Below are 25,323 nucleotides of genomic sequence, written 5' to 3'. Positions count from 1 at the left end.
GAACGCAGAGGGAGGCCGCGCCCTCTGCTGAAGTCTGTGACCGGCATCGAGGAGCTGCAGTGTAGGTAAGGGGGTGGGGAGGGTGTTTGAATGAGTATGTGTGATTGAGGGAATTAATCTGTGAATGAATGAGTATATGAATGAATGAGTGTGTGTGTGTGATAGCATGGATGTGTAAGTGCTGGAACCTAGGCATGATGGGACTGTGATTACTGTTAGCAATCACACTCCTATCATGCCAAGTCAGCCAGTACATGCTGAAACCTAGCTAGCTGCCCCCCTTGTGTATTGATGCTGCCAGCAGTATGGGGTCTGCACATCACTTACAGCCATCCTGTACCAGCATGTACTGGCTGACTTGGCATGATAGTAGTGTGATTGCTAACAGCAATCACAATCCCATCATGCCTAGGTTCCAGCATTTACTGGTTGGGTGTGTAAGTTCTGGAACCTAGGCATGATGGGACTTTGATTGCTGTTAGCAATCACACTCCTATCAAGCCAAGTCAGCCAGTACATGCTGAAACCTAGCTAGCTGCCCCCCTTGTGTATTGATGCTGCCAGCAGTATGGGGTCTGCACATCACTTACAGCCACCCTGTACCAGCATGTAATGGCTGACCTGGCATGATAGGAGTGTGATTGCTAACAGCAAGCACAGTCCCATCATGCCTAGGTACCAGCATTTACTGGTTGTCTGGGTATAATAGGAGTGTGATTGCTGTGTGGGCAGCGTGGACAGGGCTGGCTTTGGGGTGTGCAACCTGTGATCTATGCCTGTAATTTAGGGGGTTTTAAATATACCTTTTAATGGCGTGTTTTTATGTGAATTCCAATTGATCTATACCTGCAAAGCTGGGTTTTTGCGTTATTCTGCAGATCCATATCTATATATTTCCATACATTATTTATGTATAAAATAAAATGGTATGCTATATCACGTGTGTGTAAGTGAAAAAATAAAAGTGATAAAGGAAGTGAGAAATAGTAATAATAATGATATACTTCCCAAATAGCCGCAGCAACCCAAAATGCACTCTTCCTTAGGGTGCAAATACGAATATATACAGATGATTGGGGCGCAGGTACATATGGGGAAGAAAAACAAATATATAGTGTAAATCTTATAAACACTGAAAAGTGTATGGAAATATGAATGCACTCACAAACACACAGAATGCTTCAGGCCTCTCAAATGTTGTAAAAGGTAGAATCTTTAATTGATCTTCATATAAGATCTAAAAATCGTTTCGCCGTGTAGCTTCCTCAAGAGAAGGATTATTACAATAATCCTTCTCTTGAGGAAGCCACACGGCGAAACGCGTCAGAAGGACTACAGCGGATTTATTATCATTTATATGATTTATTTATTATTTTATTCACGAAGAAAACATCATACGGGACTTTCCCCTCCCCCTCCCTTTGGTGGACTTCATCTGCTTTTAAATGCACTCTGTGCATGGATAAACTGTGTGTGCAATCGAAAGAAGTACTTTTGCTTTTATTAAGATACTGCACTATGTCCAGTTTTATTTTTTAGATCTTATATGAAGATCAATTAAAGATTCTACCTTTTACAACATTTGAGAGGCCTGAAGCATTCTGTGTGTTTGTGAGTGCATTCATATTTCCATACACTTTTCAGTGTTTATAAGATTATTTATGTATACCTGCAAATACAGTGTTTGTATGTCTTATTCAGTTGATTAATACCTGCAATGCTGTTTCCATGTATTTATTTGACCTATACCTGCAATGCTACGTTTCATATACTATTGTATACCCACAAATACAGGATTTGTATGTCTGATTCTGTTTATTTGATATTTACCTTCAGTGCTAAGATCACAAGTGAATTTCAGTTGATCTATACATGCAAAGCTTGGTTTGTGTGTTAATGTGTTGATCTATACCTGCTATCGGCAACTGGGGCTAATATTAATATATTTGGGCAGCAGGGGCATCAATACACAAGGGGCAAAAACACTAAGGGGGATATAAACGACAATGCAGTGTGAAAAATCCATCCTGATGTAGACGTCTGTGACCTAGATTGTGGCCTGCTGTTTGTGTGTTTTTGGTTATCAGTGTAGCAGAGCCTGTTCTCGGGTGTGTGTGTGTATAGGTGTTGGCGTGGCAGAGCCCGTCCTGGTGTGTGTTTGGGTGTTGGTGTGGCAGAGCCTGTCCTAGGGTATGTGTTTGGGTGTCAGCGTGTCAGAGCCTGGCCTGGTGTGTGTGTTTGGATGTGGGTGTGGCAGAGACTGTCCTGATGTGTGTGGGTGTCTGTGTGGCAGAGCCTGTCCTGGTGTGTGTGTCTGGGTGTTGGTGTGTGTGTTTGGTCATCTGTTTCCTGGCACTTAACTTACAGTAGGAATTATTTAATTTATATTTATCCAGAGCTAAAATGCCCTCCTGAAGTTGTAGTGACTTCAGGGGACAAAACGTTCAAGGCCCTGAAATCATTTAGTGGAAAAGTTATTTATTGTGTTATAATATTTATTTCAAGGATTAGTCGCACTCAATTGTGGCTTCAGGCTTCCCATGTTGAATGATCAAGTATTATTTTAGCCCAATAACAAAAGTATAATTCCATAGCACATTACTTTTGGAAATTATGAATGCCCCCCCAGTTTGACTGTGGTATCTTGTGTGCCCCCCCTATATATTGTTTCTAGAGTCGCCACTGCTCTGCACACAGCCTTTGTTTGCGTATTTAGTTTTATTTCCATATGTGATCTGTGTCCTAGTTGTAAGTCAGTACTCTCTGACTCATATCAGTTTAAGAAAAGCACACACTTTATCCACCATCCAATCAAGGATCCCTACATATAAATCTGTCAATGGGCTTGGCTTGGCCAGGCCAAGACTATTAGATGTTTTTGTTTTAATCATTATTCATTTCATTTATTATTTATGTTGCAAGATGAGGTTGCCGTTAAACCACCTAATAAACTAAATAATAATGTGGATATAATTTTATGTGCACAGCTCCAAAGCCACAAAACACTATATCAGTTGCTGGGAATTATAGGACTGCTCACCTGCCAAGACAGTATCAACACTTGTAACCTTGACACATATAGATTATGTAATTATTCATGTTATGGGGTGTTTGATACTATAAAAAGTGCAGGACATTTCTGATTGGTGAAGTCCACCCCCCTGTTTACTATGTAAACCTCATCAAAAGCTCCACTGAACAAATATAATCATACATATTATTAGTATTACAAACGTAAAGACTATATGCACCATTTTTACTAGAAATAAAAGGATTGTATCATGTTAGACAACAGAAAAGAAAGCTTTGAGGACTCTGAGGTCCCTTCTTCAGACATAGCTATGCTTAATCATAAGACCCCTTTATGATGTCATAATTATAAGACAATTAAAGCATTATGATGTCACAATCAAAACACCTCTATGATCTCATTATGATAAAACAATTAAAGCATTATATCACAATCAAAACACCCATTAATTATGTCACAATGTTAAGATGACAGCATAATGACATCACAATCATAAGACCCGATGTCATGATCATAAGACTATTAAAACATTATGTTGTCACAATCAAAACACCTCTTTATGGTGTCATAATGTCCAAGGAACGGACATCAGCGACCTAAAAGCTAGTGCTTACTCTCTACTCTCTCTTTCAGGTAGTGATTAAAGGTATCATTTTTACACCACTTTTGTGGTTACTTTTTTTCCCTTAAAAAAATGCCTCATTTCTTTGTAAATAGCATAACAGATCACATGTTAAAAGGAACACATTAAAATAAATCATATTCTGGACATAATCAAATACCTTACAAAGCCAATAACACAGTACTTCCAAGCAATATTTTAATTACCAGGGGATCAGGCACTTTATTAAAAAAAAATGTTAGGAAATAATATGCCAGATTACCTCATTAGGTTGAGGTAATTAAAGTTAAGGAGTTAACGTCTCTAAGATTCTTCTTCAGCATCAGGTACATCATAACCCAGCTGGGAGGCAATTGGGAAGTGAGCCCAGTAAATTCTGGCCATTTCATCGGTTTTATCATAAGCACCCAATCTGCGAAGTTCTTCCACCCAGCCATAGAAATCAGAGGCAGACATGCTCCAGTTGGGAATCGCTCTCTTCTCTCTAACATCAGCTGGGATAAATGTAAAAACAGGTAACAAATTATATATATATATGAAACTATACATGACCAAAACTTCAACATTTCAGTACATTACAGTGATAACCTAGAAACTTTGATGTCATCACTTTCCAGCTAGTTGCGTTTAAGCAATTCTGCAGCAGCACTTTTAGAAATTCAGTTCTGATCTCAATTATATTCATGGTTCTTGTACTTATCCAACCATTCTGTTTCTTCTCAAATTGTCCCTGTAACTGGTCTCTTAACTTTCTACCATGGAATATATCACGGTAATTATCACGCACAGTGTCTCAAAGCTGTCTACATTATGATAGACATTGTGTTATGTAGTATTTAGACAGTAACTAGATCCCTAGTGTACTTCCACTATGTCTGCACCAAGACAGTAGAATGCATGAACATTGAAAAGAACGAGGCAATATGTCCCAAACTCGTTGGATTGGTGCCAAACGCTTTTACAGACACCGCAGAGCTATATCACTGAGCCATACTTTTAATGTATATTTGCTATTATAGGTTATTACATTTTAATACATTTTGTCATAAAGTTTCAGAATTTTTGTTGAGCTCTACACAACTTTCACTACTAACACCTGTAATATCTGTATGTCATTCATTTACATATACATATATTGGATCCATACATTTCACATTAATATTTCATTTATAACATTATGTGTAATGTGATAATATTTACAAATATATATCTGTGTATGTTTAGATCAAACTGGATTACTTTACTTGGTTATTTATCAATCGCCTTTATTTCATAGATTTTTCAAACTCCACCTAGTGGAAGAAACTTTAACTGAATGGTAAGAAAGTTAGATGTAGTATGGCATAAAATAGCATTCACTTTATGTAGGAAAATGGAAGAAACGTGAAGTGAATTATTCACTGTTTGGTAAATGTATCACTAATATATATATATTATATATACATACATACATACATAGACACAGATGCTCATACTTTGTTGAATTCGGAATCATTTTGTAATCTTCTTATATTTCATTATTTAATGAAGCAAATTATAAACTGCTTTTTCCCATTAGTGTACCCAAACATATGCTTTGGATACACAGTACAATGCTATATCAGTATACATACCTTTTCCTTTTATGACAGCTGATAAGCCTGATGGGAAGGAGAAACATAAAATACATCAATTGTACATTATAAGGTAAGGTAAAAAATAAAATAAAAATACAAATGAGTATTACAAAGTGTTGCTAAATAACATTGTCTTGTTTAAAAATGTTTCATTTTAATAATAACATCCCCTTTAAATATTCAGTTCTGTTAAAGACTATTTATTTAAGGGCAGTTTTAATGGAGAAAAAACTGAAGCCTATAAAAAAAAAAAAAAAAAAAGGAAAAATACCAAGTGTGGGACTTGTAGGGTGTACCATAGGCTAAACACAAAACCCCGGTCAAGGCTGGCAACTTCTGCCCCAGGGGCATATAAAACCAAGTGCCCCCCCAACATACCGTATTGGCTCGAATATAGGCCACACTTTTTTCCCCCACTTTAAGTCTTTAAAGTGGGGGTGCAGCCTATATTCGGGGTCTAGCGCCAGGCAGGCAGCGGGGTTAGGATACAGATCCCCCGCAGCGGTGCAGGGGACCCGTATCCTACTCCCCGATACGCTCAAACAGCCTCCCCTGCCAGCACTTTCCACGGGGGGGGGGTGCCGGCACGGGAGGTTGTCTAAGCGCATCGTGCGGACGGTCACCGGCTGCGGAGGTTGTTTACCCGCATCGCCACAGCCGGTGACCGTCCGCACGATGCGTTTTACCTCTGCCCCCAAGACTTACCAGGGCAGACTCCCGGGTGTCTTGCGGGGCCGGCGGGGGACATCTACGCAATACGCGTATACAACTTTCGGAAGTTGTATACGCGTATTGCGTAGATGTCCCCCGCCGGCCCAGCAAGACACCTGGGAGTCTGCTCTGGTAAGTCGGGGGGGGCAGAGTGGCAGCATATCTCGGGGGGGGGAGGAGGACGACAGTGGCAGCATATCTCGGGGGGGGAGGACAGTGGCAGCATATCTCGGGGGGGGAGGACGACAGTGGCAGCATATCTCAAGGGGGGAGACAGAGTGGCAGCATGTTTTTTTGGTGCTTTTTTAAAGAAAAATACTTTTTTCTTTAAAAAAGCACCAAACTTTTAGGGTGCGGCCTATATATACGGGGGCGGCCTATATCCAGGGGCGGCCTATATCCGAGCCAATACGGTAATTAACAGAGACACACACACTATACCACAGACTGACACACATTATCCCTGGGTTGCCCTGATTTGAGGGCTCAGCTTGAAACTTAAAAGGTGTTCTACTTGCAATTCTACATGTATTCATGTGGCACCTAGCATAACAATAACTTAAATCCCGACTGGATCCATTCTGTGCTCATTTTACCGGTTTTCTACTCTTTTTCTTTTCAATAATGTGTTTTTATGGAAGGGAAAAGGTGCAGCTTAGTTGGGCTTTCCCATCAAATTCCATGGTTATACATTTTAAAAAGGACCAGGTAGTAAGCATTTCAACATTGCGTGTGGTACATATGTCTTGTGTTTATTGCGTGGTCCCCTGGTTTTACCACATCCATCCTGTTTTGGGATTTTTATTAATGATTTGTCCAGGTTACAAGAAGGCACCTTAATGCCTCATTGGACCTGTGGAGGGACCTTTATTCCTTTATGTTTTTGGGTGCTAGAGCTAACATTTAGCCCGCCATGCTATACACAACGTGCCATTATTGGCCTTCTATCAATTTTATTTGTAACATGCTGTGTTGTCAATGAATTGTTGCCCTGAATCATTAATTACAGCAGGGCTCGACAAATCCCAGGCGCCAGGTCGCCATGGCATCTGATAATTTTGTCCTGGCGCCTAGGTGTTTGTGAGCCAAACCGGTGGCCGAAACACATATTCGGCAAAAAGCCGAAATGTAAAAAAAAAAAAAACGGCCGAAAATAATCCCCGCAGGGGCCGCACTGCTTAGCTGTGCGTTGCTTTTAATATGCAAGCAGCGTCTCTTGTGCTGGAGTGGCCACAGGAAGCCGGAAACCAGAGGAGTCACATGACTGCTCTGTTACTCCTCCCAGTGGGCGGGACAAGAGAAGTTCGTGCAGAGAGACAGAGATAGAAGCAGCAGGGCCCCTATGGAAGTCTGCGTGTGAGAGATCTGCAGTACAGGTAAGGGGGTGAAGGAGGGTGCATGAGTGAGTATATGAATGAGTGTGTGTGTGATAGCATGGTTGTGTAAGTGGGGGGAGGAGCATGGCACATGGGGCTCTAAGTGATGTGCAGCATCAATACACAAGGGGGGGGGGGAGCAAGCCAGGTTTCAGCATGTACTCCTATCATGCCAAGTCAGCCAGTACATGCTGGAACCTGGGTATGTCTGGGCAGTACTGTGATTGGTGTTAACAATCAATAACTCGAGATTGAGTGCTGGGGCAAAGTGTGAGACTGAGTGCTGGGCAAAGTGTGAGTGCTGGGCAAAGTGTGAGTGCTGGGCAAAGTGCTAGAGCAAAGTGTGGGTGCAGGGCAAAGTGCTGGGGCAAAGTATGAGTGCTGGGGCAAAGTGTGAGACTGAGTGCTAGGGCAAAGTGCGAGTGCTGGGGCAAAGTGCGAGTGCTGGGGCAGTGTGAGACTGAGTGCTGGGGCAAAGTGTGGGTGCAGGGGCAAAAAAAAGTCCTGGCTCCTAACTTTTTTAGCTGGCTCCTAGATTTATAACAAATTTGTCAAGCCCTGAATTACAGTACTGTATACAGTTGTTTCAGTGATTGCAATAGGCTTCCTTTATCTACAGACCTGGAGGCTGCCATTGTTGAGAGTCATGCGATACTTTGAGCTGAAGCACCACACTAAACGGACTGTTTATGGCAATGCTAAATCCTGCTTATCTCATTAAATCCTTTCCTACACTGACTCAGAGTGTCAGATTGGGTTATTAGGACTGTGTATTTCATTATTTACCACAAGGCGTCAGAGTGGTTTGTCTAGTAGAGTGGTTTGTCTAGTAGACTGGTCTAAGATAACACAGCATACAAGTGGTTTAAACCAATATATTTGAATAATTATATATAATGCTTAGTAACAATAATAAAACATTTTGGTGAAAGTTCAGTGGGTACTTTAATATGTATTATATACTTCTTCTTCTGCGCATGCACACCGGGGTTTTCATTGGGTTCCTTGTAAATTCTGCATGGCTCGGCGCTGAAGCTCGTTGGTAAGCAGCAGAAGCCTTCTGGCTCTGGCTTGTGGGTTATTCATTCAGCCAAACGCAAGGAAATTGTACAAATGCACGAAGCGGTATTAATCCTCCCAGCATTTCCATCGTGAACAAAGGTGACATCTTGCTATCATACGCAGATGGTGGAACATCTACTTTAAACTAAAAGTCACATCTGACTGTCGCTGCAAAAGCTAATTAAATGGCTAATTTCCATATGTTAGGGGAATCATATCATCATTTCACGGCTGAAAGTCACATTTGGTGTTGTTTTAATTTGCAAGCTTTGCATATGTGGCAAGTAAAAAAAAAATTATTTGTGAAACAGAGTCTAGGCGTGGGTGTACAATTTGTGCCTTAGTCCTATTCCGACACATTATAGTAATGTAGTATCAGAATTAATATATATTTAACTTTCAAAGTCCCTGATCTGCACCAGAAAACCATAGAATATTTATTTTTTTTGTATAGTAAAACCATCTATTGGATTTGTGTGTTTATTGGTCATTGCCAAACCAGCAGCAAACCGGGAATCTGAATATAAGCCTTTTTATGATTTTTATGTTGTGCACCCCTCCTTTTTCATATATATTTTAAAATGTTTATTCATTATGTATATTACTACAATTAATCCAACACATCCCACAGCTGTAGATAACATAGGATAACCACGGCTAGCGGCACGGAGAGACGGGACTGGAGGTAGAAGTGGACAGAGCCACCCCCAACTTGTCCCAAGGGCCTCCTTGAGGTAGTCAGCTGAAGAGCACTGCGAGGTGGCCACGTGGGAGCAGCAACAAAGGTCTATGACGCAATACCACAGGCCTTCACTCATTTTAAAGAACCCTGTGCCAGACAGCGGGGAATCAGAGGACCTACCCAACCAACCTATGACCCCTGCTGCCTGCAAAAGCTGTCGAGCAGTACGATATGGTCTCAATTCCACTTTTACAGCCGAATTGAGACCATTAACCCTCTCTAAGAAGGACACCAGGAAATGCTGCAAGCTACTGTAGCAGCTAACATTTTGTTTATCATCTTCTAATAAAAGTTTTTTAGCTCATGAAAAATTCACCACTATTAACGGAAAATAATTTCCCTTTTCAGTGCAAAGTTAAAGTACTGAAAAAGTAATTTCCATAACAATTTGGAAGTTGTTACAGTTCTTACATATCCTGAGAATATGCTATTAACTATGAAATTTTCTTTTTTTTTACTCACAGGTACTTGGCAAGGAACAAATGAGGCAGTTCTAGTTATGACAGATCTCAACGTTATTGGAATAATTACACTGAAAGCACTATAGCTGCTGTTTTGCATTTAATCCATTTTACTTTCTTAAATTCGTCGCATGTACTGTTTTTGCACAGCATGATGTACATTGTATTCTTATATAATTACCGTATCAGTACCTTTATCCATTAAGGCACCATTAAAGATGAATGCAACCAACCTTTGGCTCACAAAGTGCTTCTAGATCAGGAGTTCTAATTAGCTATCTACATGTCATGTCAGTATGTACATACACACACACACACACACACACATATATAATATATATTATAAAATGTACTAGTCATGCAAAAAATGGTGTACATGCCTTTTTTTAGTTTATTAAAACATTTCTTACCATTTTGAGTTTACATACATTTCTCTTTCTTCTGCAGACTAGGTCAGTTACCTGTAAACATGTTTGAAGGGGCACTTCAGCCATCCTATAGCCCCTTTTGTAAATGCACACAAATTTGCCCTTGTACCCACCCTCCAGCTAAACGCCCTGCAGGAGATGCAGTTGGCTGAATGCATCTCCCTGTCTGTGATGTATTCGTCTCCAGTCCGATCCAGCTAAGCTTAAGTAGCCAATCAGTGGCAAGAACAAATCGCTACGAAATATGATGTAAAACAATAATAAATAATAGTAATCATGGAGGAAGATGGCAGCTGCTGCCCCAAAATAGTCTCCCTTGTATCAGGTAAAAGCTTTAATTTGATATTTATTAATTTTGGAAGAATGCGTATTAAAGTACCAATAAAGGTTAACATCACTTCTTTAAACCATTCCTCAAGATGGAAGCACAAAAAGGCTTAGGAACACTTAGGTTCCAGGGGAGATGAGTAAGCCAAACAATAATTGTCCTATAGAGCACTTTAAGCATTTGAAAAAAGCCAAATAATAGTGATAAAAATAAAGCACCATATAAGGATAGCATAGAAATGTAGATAAACCGATAAATGGTACATACTGTGTATTAGAGTTTAGGCAAGTCAGTCTCCGGTAAGGCAGACAGACTTAGAGAAGCTTTTGATCTGGACCTGATGTGGTTATCAAGAACCATGTAATAATAGGAGACGCTGGAATAACGACCAAGCAAATAAATCTACTTACTGGATGATGCTAAGTACACAGCGAAGATAGCAAGAACCAGCAGCTTGCGATTCATGATTCCGCTTTGGTATTTCTTTGAAACGCTGTCCCCGCTGTGCAGGATTATATACTGGAGGATAAGCCCTCTTCTTCGTATGTCCTCCTTGAAGGACAAGAGACGCTTTATCGCTGGGCCTAGGCTGGAGTTTTTACTATTTACTATGTAGCATAGCGCTGTTAGATTTGTGTTGGGAGAGTGACATATGGCAAGACCATGTTAAAGCTGACTTCACACAATCGTTTTGTTTTTTTTTGCATTGGGTGATGATTTTCCATAGTTACAAAAATGCAGGAAAAACATTCCTTATGAATATCTTTAAAAAGAATCTCTAAAAAGAATGACGGTACTTTACACTAGGAAACTTACAGGATAATCACCCTTCCTGGACAAGCATGGCAGTGTTCTTATTAGAAATGATATACGTTATTCATATGCCCCCCCCCCCCGATTTGCTGGCTTTGGCACCTTAGCGTTTGTAACAGGCTTCCCTGCCGATGGCCCAGATGTCTGCCACCTGATCCTTTATCGAACCCAGCAAGTGTGTATGTTCTTCCATGCATGCACACTTATTATTATTCAACCTGTGACACCAACAGACAGCTTATGGTAAACAGTTGTCTCTTGGACTGCCAACTTTAGTTCAGGGGACAAGCCCAGCTGACTCCTGGAAGAACAGTCAGCCAAACCTGGTTTGGTGGGCTACACATTCAGTGCATGCTACCCACTCCTGTCCAAACACACATCCACCAAGAGACTGTATGAAAGGAGCGCCAAAAACAGTATGTGTTACTCGACATATACCAGTGGCCTACAGAGGAAAATAATCAATTGATCGGCTAAAGTTTATTTGCCTACCAAAAGAGTGCAATCAATGATTTGCCCAGGTGGAACAGCACCTTCATCAGAGACTTGTACTTGATTTCTTTGCATTGCAGCTTCCCCTGCACTCAGTGAGTTAATAATTACAATCAATACCAATCAGTACCATAAAAACCTGAAACATAGTTCAATATAATATGCACAACTACTCTCCAACTAAACGTATAATTGAATTGAAAGTCCCCCACAATTAAATGGCACAAATCGATGCGGAGAAAACTTACCTTTTTAGTACTATTTGTATGTTCACTTTTTGTAAATCCATTTCCTTCACAACGATTCATCCGAGGCATTCACAGCTTGGTTATCAGCTGGTTTGACGTCAGCCAATGTAAAAAAAACAATTAGTTCACTCTTAACATACAAACAAGGGGAGCGCACAACCTAAACCGCATAAAAGACGTACACATTTAGATTCCTGGGTTCAATAATAATAATAATGAATGACCAATAAGTACACAAACCAAAGCAAAAATTCAGCTCATACCCAGTGAAAACACATTAAAACCATAAATATTGGGGATTTTTTTTTTGTTTTTTTTAATACTTTTGTTGATGTTTACTAACAACAACTCGGGTTAGGGGTATTTTCATCACATCTCACTAGGGCTGAAAGAACTAATCGATAATCGATAATTAAAATCGTTGACAACGATTTTCATTATCGATTAGTCGAATCGATTTTTATCGATTATAAAAAGAGTTTTTTTTCAGAGCAAATGCTCTGAAAAACTCCTCTCCTTATATAATCCGACCTCAAACAGAGATCGGATTATAACACTAGAATCCAGATCCCCCGCAACGCTGCAGGGGACCTGGATTCCCCTCACTGTCGGCCGGTCTCTCGCTTCCGTCTCTCTCCCCCTCCCATACACCCCTCTGACTCCTCCCCCCTCCCATACACCGCTCTGCCTCTCTCCCGACTCCCTGGTGTTTTGTGAACCTCTGTTGCTGACAGGCACTTTCACTGCAGCTTCATAGAAGCCTCAGCGTAAGTGAAGGCAAGGAACGGAGGCTGTCTGTGCGCATCATGCAGACCCCCACCGGCTGACAGAGAATCGAGGTCTCCTGCAGAGGATCATCCTCTCTGTCAGCCGGTGGGGGTCTGCATCGCACAGACAGCCTCCGTTACTGCCCTTCACTTACGCTGAGGCTTCTATGAAGCTGCAGTGAAAGTGCCTGTCAGCAACAGAGGTTCACAAAACACCAGGGAGTCGGGAGAGAGGCAGAGCGGTGTATGGGAGGGGGGAGGAGTCAGAGGGGTGTATGGGAGCCACCCTCCCATACACCACTCTGCCTCTCTTTACCGGCTCCCTGGTGTCTTGTGAACCTCCGTTGCTGACAGGAGGCAGAGTGGTGTATGGGAGGGGGGAGGAGGCAGAGTGGTATATGGGAGGGGGGAGGAGGCAGAGGAGCCATAGTGGTGGTGTATGGGGGGGGTATAATGAATTTCAGGGTAGCAGAGTGGTGTATGGGTGTGTAATGAATTTCAGGGAGGCAGAATGGTGTATAGGGGGAGGTAGAGTGGTGTATGGGGGGTATAATGAATTTCAGAGTGGCATATCTGGGGGAGGCAGAGTGGTGAATCAGGGAGTATAATGAATTTCAGGGTGGTGCAGGGCATTTATGGGGGGCGGAGTGGCATATCAGGGTGCACAGTGGCATATAGGGAGGTATAAGGCATAAATGGGGGCAAGTGGCATATTGGAAGTTATAAGGCATATAGGGGGTATCAGGCATATCGCTATTAGGCATATCAGGGGGGCATAAGACATATCTGGGGGTAAAAGGTATATCAGGGGGCTCAGTTGCATATCACTTGCATATAAGGAGTATAAGGCATATCAGGGGGCACAGTGGAATCTCTGGCATATAGGAGGTATAAGGCATATATGGGGGCAGAGTGGCGAGCTGGGGTCAGATGTGCATAACTGGGGGCAGTTTGGTAAATAAAAGAAAATATAAACAAGGCTTTTTTCTCATAGTTTTTATTAAATATGAAAAATAGTTAACATATGAATTAATATTTACTAATAACTTTGCATTAAAACCTAGTTTGAGAAACACTGTTTGGGTTCTTGTAGCTTTTATTATTATGTCGGTAAAATAATAAGGTGAATAGACAGAGAGGGGCCATTGCGATAAAGAGATGAAAGTGTAAATTGTAAGTTTTTTATTACATTATTTAAAATTTAAAAAATATTTGCATTTTTTTTATCCGATTAATCGAAAAAATAATCGGCCAACTAATCGATTATTAAAATAATCATTAGTTGCAGCCCTACATCTCACCGCTGCAGATGCACCGGGAAAGAGAACAACACACAGCCCCTGCCAGCATTCCAAAGAAGCCTTTGTAGAAGTAGTTCTCACTATACAGAACAAAACCAAAAAAAACAACAAATCTAATTCATACCACTAGGTGGCATATCTGAGCAGCCTTTAGATGACTGCAGGGTTTTCAAATTGAAATGTATTTGTTCCTCTGAGAGAGAAAAAAAGAAAATGAAAGGAAAAAAAATGTTAATTTAAAAGATTGTTAATTTATTAGATAACGATCACTGGTATTTGGTTTACCACTTTCAAAATTCACTTGTTCCTGCATACAATGAATATGAAAAAGAATCCAAATGCTGGCTTCTAATGAGAAAAAAAAAAAAAAGAAAAAAAAAATCTGTCCTACAGTAATGAGGCATAAAATCTTTTGCGCGAAAGAATGACATCACTTTGAATATAGAAAGAGCATAAAACGCTACATTATCAGCTCTTAAAGATGCTGTTCCGCTTAGAGAAACATCAGTTGAGCTCTCAAGCAAATATAAGCAGAGCTGCTATTTGATTAGAAAAAAAATAATAAAATAAAATATGGCAACAGCACAATCAAAATCACACCTGGGAGAGATTTGGGCACTCAATAGTATTCACATTAGTGATTCTAATGCATCATTTAGTTACCAAAGTGTTAAGTTCAGCAACCCTAAGCAGAATGGTTGCATACAAGGCCCAGATGTGAGTGGTTTGGGGCAAACATTGAACATGAATTATGTGCAAATTAAACATTCTACTCCCTCTAAATATATTTGTAAGAGTGCAGCACAAATGTCTTATTTATATAACTACTACAAGAGACAGTCAATGTTTCATCAGTCATGTTCAAAAGTGGACCTGCTACTTTTGGAGCTTTCATCTTAACTTAATATATTAAAGAGACCTGTAGTTTGTACTTTTTGCTTTCCAAGTATGATTTTATTTTTTGGACATATTAGTTTCACCAATTGCATGGTAAACCGTGTCCAAAATAGCATACCATGTAGTGTCCTGTCCTCAAGCCTTCTACTTATCCAACCCTAACCAAAGGGGAAGAATAATCCTGGCTGATTCCATGAGCTTGCTTTTTATACATACTGCTTATTTTAATCCGTAGACACCACTAGATTGGATTTAGTTGTACACGTAAGATCTGAAAGGTATCATCCACTTTAAGCACTGTGCAGAAAAAGAAAGTAAATTACATGTAGAGACAGAGGAATTTACCAGAGAAAGTAATCCAGAAATCATAGCCAAAGCTTGAGGGATGTGTTACGGCTTAAATTGCATCTTATGGTTTTAGTCTTGTTTCATGTACCTATCCGATGGATGTACAAAACAGGCTAATAAAAACAGGTGCTTCTACCTCGTAAAGGTGTTATGTGTATACCTGACCAAGCAAGAGTACCGAGCCTAGAAGCACAAATAATCGTATTTCCCCATGTATAAGATGCAGATTTTTTCGAAAAATTTGGGGTGTAAATTTGGGGTGCGTCTTCTACAGTGGTTGATTTTTTTTCTGCTTACCTCTGTGTTTCTAAGCAGCGTCTCTTGTTCGAGCAACACAGAGGGAAACAAAGTCTGCGAGCGGCACCGGAAGATCTGCAGTTCAGGTAAGGGTGGGGGAGGGTGCATGAGTCTGCGTGAATGAATGAATATGTGTGTGTGATAGCATGGATGTGTAAGTGGGGGGGCAGGGCACAGGGAGGCTGAAAGTGATGTGCATGTGTTGGCTGCTTGCACATGATAGGAGTGTGATTGCTATATTAAATATACATGATTGCTAACAGCAATAACACTCCTATCATGCCCAGGCATACCCTGATTCCAGCACAGCTAACATCACACTCATCCTGGAACCTGGGCATGATAGAAGTGTAATTTTCAGGCCCAAAAATTAAGGTGCGTCTTATACATGGGGATATACGGTAATCCATGCTTGGGCAGACAGGGGCAGCTGAATGATGAAGGAAACTAAGTGAGAAAAGTATTGATCTCTGCCGAGTGAAAGATTTACAGAGCGCAGATTCAGTGATGGCTGGTTGACAGTTCTCTGAATCAGTGCCTAATGAAATTAGTAGCTAATGTAGTAATGAGTCTAAAGGGTAAAAAAAGTGACTTCAAGGTAAAGGAGTGAAGTCTCTAGACTTCGGTACACAAACAATGAGAAAGTCACGAGATATAGACGATACAATGACTGAAAAATGCCTTCAATACCTAACAGACCTCCTGAAGAGCTGACCTGGCAGCTTAGGCTATAGGAAGTATTAACAGCTTAACATACACACCCAAAAATAATGTCTTTACAAGGCAGACCACAAAATATTGACAAACTTGATATAGAAATCAAGATCCACAAAAAGGCTAATATCGACCGCCTCCTCGTTGATCCGCAGTGACAAAATTACTTTTCATTTATTTTGAGGTGTGTATTTTAATACTAATTCCTCATAAGATCTTAGAATACTACTGTAGTATTAACCAATATCAGTAATCATTTTAAACCTTTTTCTGTAAGCTGTTAGAGGAAGGAGCATTGCTTTTAAAGTAAAAAGCCAAAATTAGCTTTTTTGTGAAGCCTGGTTGTGTAAAAAAGAAAGTACACACTCTTTGAATTCTAGGAACATAATATTATTTATTATTTTATATAGCGCCATCAAATTCCGTAACGGTGTACTATGTGTTCCTAAGCAGGTCTAAAAATTAGGTAAATACAACTTCAGTTGAACAACACAAGACATTTTACACACGTCATGATTTATTCACCAAAATAAAAAAAAGCCAAAATAGAGAAGCCATCTGTAAGAAACTCAGTACACTCTTACCGCTTCCATGCCAAGTAGCAGACAGGTGCTGCTAAGTTTTAGCAGTTTGCTGGTCTGGAACATTTAGGTGTGTGTGAACACTATGCTAAGGATGAAATACATCACCAATGATCTTACAGAAGCAATTGTTGCTGCCCATCAATCTGAGAAGGGTTATAAGGCCATTTCCAAACATTTAAAGGCCATCATTCTACAGTGAGAAACATTCAAAAGCGGAAAACATTCAAGACCCCAAGGTCAGACAGTGGAATGTTCAGAGAAATTGCTAAAGACTCAGGAGTTACATTACAGACTCTTCAGGCCTCAGCATTTTAACAATTAGTACAATTAGAAATACTAAACAAGTATGGATTTGTTTGGAAGGGTTGCCAGAAGAAAGCCTCTTCCCTCATGGCAGCACGGCTCAGGTTTGCAAATTTGCATCTGAACAAACCACAAGACTTCTGGAACAATGACCATTGGACAGATGACGAGACCAATGTGGAGATATTTGGCCATAACGCAAAGAGACACCTTCGGCGAAAGCTAGCACAGAACATCAGCACAAACACCTCATACCAACTGTGAAGCACAGATCTGGGCTTCTTTTGCAGCCACAGGACCTGAGAACCTTGCAGTCAATGAGTCGACCATGAAGCATTCTAGAGTCAAGTGTGAGAAACGTTGTAAAGGAGAGAGGGCCAAAATTGCTCAACAACGATGCGATAGACTGATAGTCATACATACAAGGATTACTTCAAGTTATTGTTGCTAAAGGTGGTTTTACAAGCGATTGAATCATAAGGTCTACTTAGTTTTTCATACATGGCTTCTCCATTTTGGATTTATTTTTGTTGAATAAATCATGACATGGTGTAATATGTCACGTGTTCATCTGACATATTTACCAAATTTTTAGACCTGCTAAGTAACAGATAATTGTTGTTACATCCCGATATGTAAAACCAAAGAATTTAAAGAGGGTGTACTTGTTTTTCCCACAACTATATATTATATATAAACATACATCCATTTAAATGTAAAGGATGAAATCTTAAGAAATATATATTACACACGTAAGTACAGTACATTTACCTTACAATAACATAACAAATGTGACATCCATCGTAGTTCTCTCTTAGCCAGGGAGTAACTTTTCCCCTACACACTTGCCTGCAAGTTTGTATGCCTTTAAAAATCAATCAAGGACTCGCCACACCTAGTTACTCATTATCTTAAGCTACAAATAACACATTTGATTCAAAACTGATTATTACATAATAAAGCAGAGAGGGGATGTGTATGTACTATACACAGAGAAAAATATGAAGCTGAACTTTTAAATGAAACATACATATAGCACACATTATACCTGTGAGTAAAAAAAAACAAAAAAAACTGGCTGCTTCCGAGCCATCAACAATACAATAAAAACAAGAAAAGGAAAGTTTCAAAAAGATTACTTTTATTTGTCTGTATTAGCATGGACAATCTGCTACACATACATATTACTTTCATAATTAAATACATATTTCTTTTTTTTATTTTTTTATTATAACAAGCAGGAGGGCAAGAGAAAAAATGTGGATGGCACATTTGGTTAACTTTCATTTAAAACTTGGAATCAAATAATTTTCTCAATAACTATTTTTTGTAGTAATTACATACCAAATACACTATTATGTACTACAATCAAATTTTACCAAAGTAGTTTATGGAGCACTGCTACAATACTTTGCGTACTCTGCTGAGAAATTGAGAGGTAATGTGGCAGCAGAGTACAGTACAGAGTAAAAGTGGTTCTATAGTGAGGATGACATTTTGTGTACACTACTTGGTAAGCAACAAGGCTACAGAATTCACAGCCACAACTGATACAGCATGTCTACAATATTAATTGCTGCAGCTTCAGTGCATATCAACTGTGCCCCTAATGTATTTCAATAAATTCTTACATTATAAAAATTTAGAGTATATTAACACTGTTTCAAGTTGACTCCTACTGCTCTCGCTAGCTATGTACTGTAAACATATGCAGAATAGGAGACTTCAAACCAAGGCATGACAGTGAGTGCTTACAATGGTCACTTAAGTGAGGTTTTATTTAACCTGAGGGCAAGATGACTTACAACAGAAAAGACAAGACAAACAAAGATAAAAGTACTATTTAAAGAGTGTCTGTGGTATAAGAGGAGCCATGAACATTTAAGACTGCGTTGTGTGTAATGATGGCTCTGTTCCATGGAAGTATATGGTTTTTTTTCGGAACTAAGGCTTGAAGTTTGAGAGGCCATCACCAAGTCCGATGTCACGGTAGTGCTTTAACAAGATATAGTTTCTCCCCATGTTCACTAGTGAAGATGGGTGCCTTTTTGTAATGTTCCACCAGCTCATCCATGCTATTAAATCGACGCTGCCCAATGCAATACACATCGTCCACCAGCTGCACTTTAAAGTGTTTGTTCTTTCCTGACGCCTTCAGAGATATAGAAAAGTCACTCGGCTGTGAAAAGTAACATGACATATTAAAAGGAGGATTGAACACAGGTTAAACATGTATATTAACAGGAATATAACACGCCCACATCATGATGTAATAAAAGATAACGCAAAGTATTTTCTATTACGATATTTATATTTGACAGTTGTAGTTGATGGGAAAAAATTATGATGTGAAGCTTGCAAATCTTACCTAATTCACCATGTTTCCCTTCCCCAACTGATTGTGAGAATTAATTAATCTGAACACCAAAAACCTGTTTTGGCAGTTTTGTATTTTCAGAGTATTATATTGCCACGGAATCCAGGAGATGTAAATCACACAAATACATCAATGAATAGTTTTTTTCATTAGATAAAAGTTGCCGGGGAAACCCAACACAGACATTGCAAACACCAGCCCTTGGACTTAGGGACTTATGTCAATGGCACACTTTACTGTGGACATAATTTGTTGGCATCTGCTGATTTAACAAAACCTATTTTAGATATGGGGATTTTGAAATCAATCAGTTAAACAGATATATAAAAATAAATGCATTTCATTACAATACTTTTGAAAAAAACATTTGCAATGTGTAATACAAATACAACTCTTAAATGGCAGCTACCCTCTTGCCAAGCAAACAATTGTGCATGTCAAATCAATGAAGGCAACGTTCAAAAGTCTTGACGGTTTCACTTTTTCTTTATTACTCTTTACACTTTCTTTGAAGTAGGTTTGAGGTTCAGTTTCCGGACTCATTGTACATTTGTTTGGCTCTGGAGACGGAAATAAAGCTTGACAAGAGGGGGGTGAAAAGGAGAACCTGTTTGCTGTTGTGAGGCACCAGGTTCAAGCCCTATGGCAGGCATAACCGTGACAGGCGGTTCACAGGCCTGGGACTCATTCTGGGGCATAATCCTGACATACATATGCTTTACAACCATAAATGATATAAAAATGTGGTTCCTTTTTAAATACAAAAATAAAAAAAAATCTTGACTATATGCAAGGAAGATTTAATTTACTGACAAGGTGGCAGAGGTTAATACCGTGAGAAAATGTAAACATGCATGGGGCAGGCATATGGCTATCCTGGAGACCAAGGACTGATTAAAGTTTTGGTCTTTACAGCAGGAAATATGGGTAGACTAGATGGGCGGAAATGTTCTTATCTGGCCACAAATTCTATGTTTCTAATTCACATACCAAGAGCTGCAAGGCCTCTCGGACATAACTTCCTACACAGATTGAAAAGAAATTCCAATTGGGATTCTACTCAATAGTCTATACTAAAACCTCCAAGAATTATTGAAAATGTTATTATAGAACACACACACTACGTATACAATTATATATATATATACACCAATACATCACGGCTTGACAAATTTGTTATAAATCTAGGAGCCAGCTAAAAAAGTTAGGAGCCAGGACTTTTTTTTGCCCCTGCACCCGCACTTTGCCCCTACACCCACACTTTGCTTTAGCACTTTGCCCTGCACCCACACTTTGCCCAGCACTCAGTCTCACACTTTGCCCCAGCACCCACACTTTGCCCCAGCACCCACACTTTGCCCAGCACTCACACTTTGCCCCCAAACTTTGCCCCAGCACTCAATCTTGAGTTATTGATTGTTAACACCAATCACAGTCCTGCCCAGACATACCCAGGTTCCAGCATGTACTGGCTGACTTGGCATGATAGGAGTACATGCTGAAACCTGGCTTGCCACCGCCCCCCTCCTTGTGTATTGATGCTGCACATCACTTAGAGCCCCATGTGCCATGCTCCTCCCCCCACTTACACAACCATGCTATCACACACACACACTCATTCATATACTCACTCATGCACCCTCCTTCACCCCCTTACCTGCACTGCAGATCTCTCACACGCAGACTTCCATAGGGGCCCTGCTGCTTCTATCTCTGTCTCTCTCTGCACGAACTTCTCTTGTCCCGCCCACTGGGAGGAGTAACAGAGCAGTCATGTGACTCCTCTGGTTTCCGGCTTCCTGTGGCCACTCCAGCACAAGAGACGCTGCTTGCACATTAAGAGCAACGCACAGCTAAGAAGTGCGGCCCCTGCGGGGATTATTTTCGTCCGTTTTTTGTTTTTTTTTATTTCAGCATTTTGCCAAATATGTGTTTCGGCCACCGGTTTGGCTCACAAACACCTAGACTGATAACAAAATTATCAGTCGCCATGGCGACCTGGCCCCTGGGATTTGTCGAGCCCTGCAATACATAATAACTTATCTATCGTGTTTGTTTGGATTTTTGTAATAGTCAGTAGAAACCGTATGGTTTATTTAGGGTAAAAGTAAAAAAGATGGAATTGTTTAATGTGATTTACGTTTACTTTAATGTATTCTACAACTATTTAAACGAAAATTGTACACTGTTACAGTTACCATACATGCCTATCTAGTACACATTTTTGCACGGGCAATAGATAAAATGTGTACAGAATACTAGGCATGCTTTGCAGCTTTTGTCCTGCGGGATCCACGGGGGATCATTAGCAGATATTTATCTGTAGAATCCACAAAGTTTAAATCGACAATTCTTATCCTAACCATTTTTTTTCTTGTAGGATTACCAGTACTTTAAGAAGCACAAAGCACTTTAAAGAACTTGTGAGAACAAGAGGAACATCTGAAAGACTTGTAAATGCCGTTTTTTTGGGTTTTTTTTGCACATCATATTCATGCGCGTGCTCCATAGTGAATGGTCAGAATGTCTCTCTGTAAACATATGGTTTTATGAAAAGCCTTTTCATATCTTACTTTTGTGAGTACATAGACACACATTCCTCTTTTTCTTTTTATTATTTGGAACGTTTTACACTATATATTTTTTCTTCCCTCTGTATGAGCACCCCATTGTTTATTGTGTGGAATTGCCAAGACATAGGAGAGCGTCGCTCTGGGTGGTGCTGCACTCTAGGAAAGCTTTATCATTTTTATTCCATAAATAAATACATTTTTATTTTATTATATATTGGGGTCTCCACTACACTGATATTAATTTTTCTATAAACTTGCCAGAGGTTCTCTTTCATTATAAGTAGTGAAGTAAGGGAGTCAAAACCACAAATCTCAGGAAGACTCCCTTTAGTGAATAGACCACTATGAATATAATCCAATCAAATGGCATCACTAAGATATAAGGTCTGCAACCTTTCCAAAAAAGACCCTCAAAATATTCAAAAAAGTCACTATTAAACAAAGTAAGATATCGTATTCATACTTTACTTATGTATACCCATTGACAAAAACCAAGAAATGAAGGTTGCACAGTGTAATGAAAGGAATGAAAAGGCTACTTACGGAGGACTCGCTGTCTCTAATAAGAAAGTCTCCTTCCACCCCTCTTTCATTTAGAGCACATTCCGCTTGATGTCTGGTAATAGCCCCATAGTACCATCCTTTCCCAGCAAAGAGCCCTGTGCAAGCAGGCCCGGTGTAGCTTATATGATTAACATGTGAACTGTCCATGGAAGGCCCATCATTTAAAACAACAACATAGTTTTTGGGAACAAGGCCAATTTGACCACTAGAGCTTTTACATTTCCACCATTCAGGGTCGTTTTCCGGTTTCTCAATGACTTCCATTATATCTCCTTTCTCAAAGTTCAGCTCCTCTTCAGTTACGGAACTAAAAGGGTAAAGTGTCTGAACAAGATGGAGTACTTTAGTGCTTTGGCCGTTGTTCATAGAAGCCCCTTTCCGCAAACTAAGGAAACTGGGAGAATCTGCGGTGGCTTCGTCAACTTCTTCTACTACGTAGTTTGAAGGAAACCATCCAACTTGTCCACCGAATGCACCACGCCACCAACCATCGCTACACTTTTCCATAACAATCACTCGAGATCCCTTCACAAGAGACAGCTCATCCTCTCTTTCTGCCACATATGCAAATTTTACATATGCTGGGATGTTAAGATCATAGATGCGGTCAGCGCTGCTACCGTTTGATGGATACTCTGCATCAGTGCTAGGAGTTGGGGATGCATCCCGGTTACTGGTCTTCCTCTTTGTCTTACCAAGGCCTATGGAAAGGAACATTTGTGTTATTTCCTGATGTAAATTCCAAGAACCCATATTTAACTTCCAGAAACGAGCTCCCATTACATAGATACAATCACTAAACATAGGTATCTATGGGTCAATTTACAAAGAAGGCATGTGCAAACTGGCCAGTTATTGATGAACCTTTTGGTTTCAACAAAGGCAGAACGCAGGTAAAAACACTGAAAGCACAAGGAGACCTCGTGAGGTAGCATCCAAATACAAAGACACTGTAATGAGTATGGGCAAAGTCAGATCATTTGTAAAGTGTGAAATTCCTCTTAGGGGAAACACAATGGTGTAATTACTAACTACTACTCAGTGATGGACACTACAATAAAACCTCTGAAAATGAGTTTTTGCACGTCTCCAAATCTGTGAGAATAATGTTCTTTTTATCTGAACATTTTTATAGTACATTCTAACAGAGTTTGTGAGTGAGATAGTTTTAGACAACAAATTGTCCCAGCTGAAACTGAAAAAGCCTGCATGAATATCAGGGTATTTTAAAAATCTGTGTCTAAAACGGTTCTTGCTGTAGTGACTTATTACTAGGAACTGCAGAGAAACAATTAAAACAAACGTTATATTATGTCTATTTCCTGTAAAAGAATTAGATAACCTCCATTTACCGCAAAAACAAGCAATCTTACCCAGAGTATCCTTCAAATTTTTAACAATGGATCCCTTCTTTAAGCTATTCTTTCGTTCCACGTAGTTTGATGGCACATATCCAGTTTTGTTGGCACCATTCCTTACTCTCCACCATGTTTTGGAGTCGTCAATTAACCACAGGCGCTCGTTTTTCTTAATATCAAGTTCTTGATCCTGTTGTGCCATATAATCCCACTTGGCAATAAGAATGACCTCCTCTGACATCTTTCATCGAGTCGATCTGTCATAAAAACACCAAAACTCATTATTACAGAGAATACAGCAATCACCAACACATCCCTTTTCTAGATTTATTATTTTAGATATAGACAAGCCTGCTAAAAGGTCTTTATTAACAACAAGCTATTTCCTTTTGTCTTTCACGCTATGTTTAACAGAATTTAAAACCAGAAACATAGAACTTGATTCCAGATACAAACAATTCTCATTTTTTTCTGGCTGTAGAGACTCTGGCTGTAGGGTCTTATATTGAGGATAGCCTTATGCCGATCCCATGCATGTTTAAACGCCATCGTAGTGTTAAGCTCTAGCAATTCTGCTGACAGTGAGGAAAACATCCTTGTATCACACGTAAACCTCCGACGCTCTTAGAGTTGGACCATGCCCTCTGGTTCTAACATTTCTCTTTCTATGAAATTAAACTTCCTGTTCAATTAAATGAATCAAGTTACTTCTAGATTGCATTGTATGAATACAAATCACTGGTGACAACGCGGGACAATGAGTATTAAGTAAAAACTTATCACGTTTTTCCCTACTTCTAATCCGTAATCCTCGTTTAACAAACACATTTTCCATTCATTTAACTCAGGGGTTCTCAAACTGCGGCCCTCCAGCTGCTGCAGGACTACATCTCCCATACTCCTCAGCCAGCCCCTTAGCTGAAGGAGCATTATGGGAGATGTAGTCCTGCAGCAGCTGGAGGGCCGCAGTTTGAGAACCCCTGATTTAACTATTCTGTGTTTTAAATCCTCCGTTTATGTTAAAGTGAAAAAGAACACCCAAATTGCACAGTTAATAAATCAAGCACTGCACAAAATGCCTGAAAAACGCATAAAACACTTCATCTTAAATCGTGAAAGCCAAGCTGACTTTGAAATCTTAAAATTAAACTTTTCTATCTCGGGATATTCACTAATATCCGAACAACCACCACAGGCCTTTCTCATCACCAAGTCCCCATGGAGGTCAGAGAGAATTTTCATGGTGGTTTTGGGTTCTACTGGAGCAGGGATGTCCAACCTGCGGCCCTCCAGCTGGGATGTAGCTGGGA

General features: G+C 39.9%; 1 protein-coding gene across 1 annotated transcript; it reads right to left on the bottom strand.

The window, feature by feature from the left end:
* Positions 1–19,125: 19,125 nt before the first annotated feature.
* On the bottom strand, positions 19,126–24,254 carry LOC149289261 (cytoplasmic protein NCK2-like). The gene is made up of 3 exons (XM_089490905.1): positions 24,029–24,254; positions 22,635–23,356; positions 19,126–19,320 (listed from the first exon to the last, which is right to left on the bottom strand). The coding sequence occupies exons 1-3, from the start codon at positions 24,252–24,254 to the stop codon at positions 19,126–19,128; spliced, it is 1,143 nt and encodes a 380-aa protein (XP_089347031.1).
* Positions 24,255–25,323: the final 1,069 nt, after the last annotated feature.

This window comes from Sceloporus occidentalis, unplaced genomic scaffold (assembly GCF_023333645.1).
Source record: "Sceloporus occidentalis isolate IW3139 unplaced genomic scaffold, rSceOcc1.0.p SCAF_47, whole genome shotgun sequence".
In the NCBI taxonomy this organism is placed as follows: domain Eukaryota; kingdom Metazoa; phylum Chordata; class Lepidosauria; order Squamata; family Phrynosomatidae; genus Sceloporus; species Sceloporus occidentalis.
This window is presented reverse-complemented; position numbering and strand designations above follow the sequence as displayed.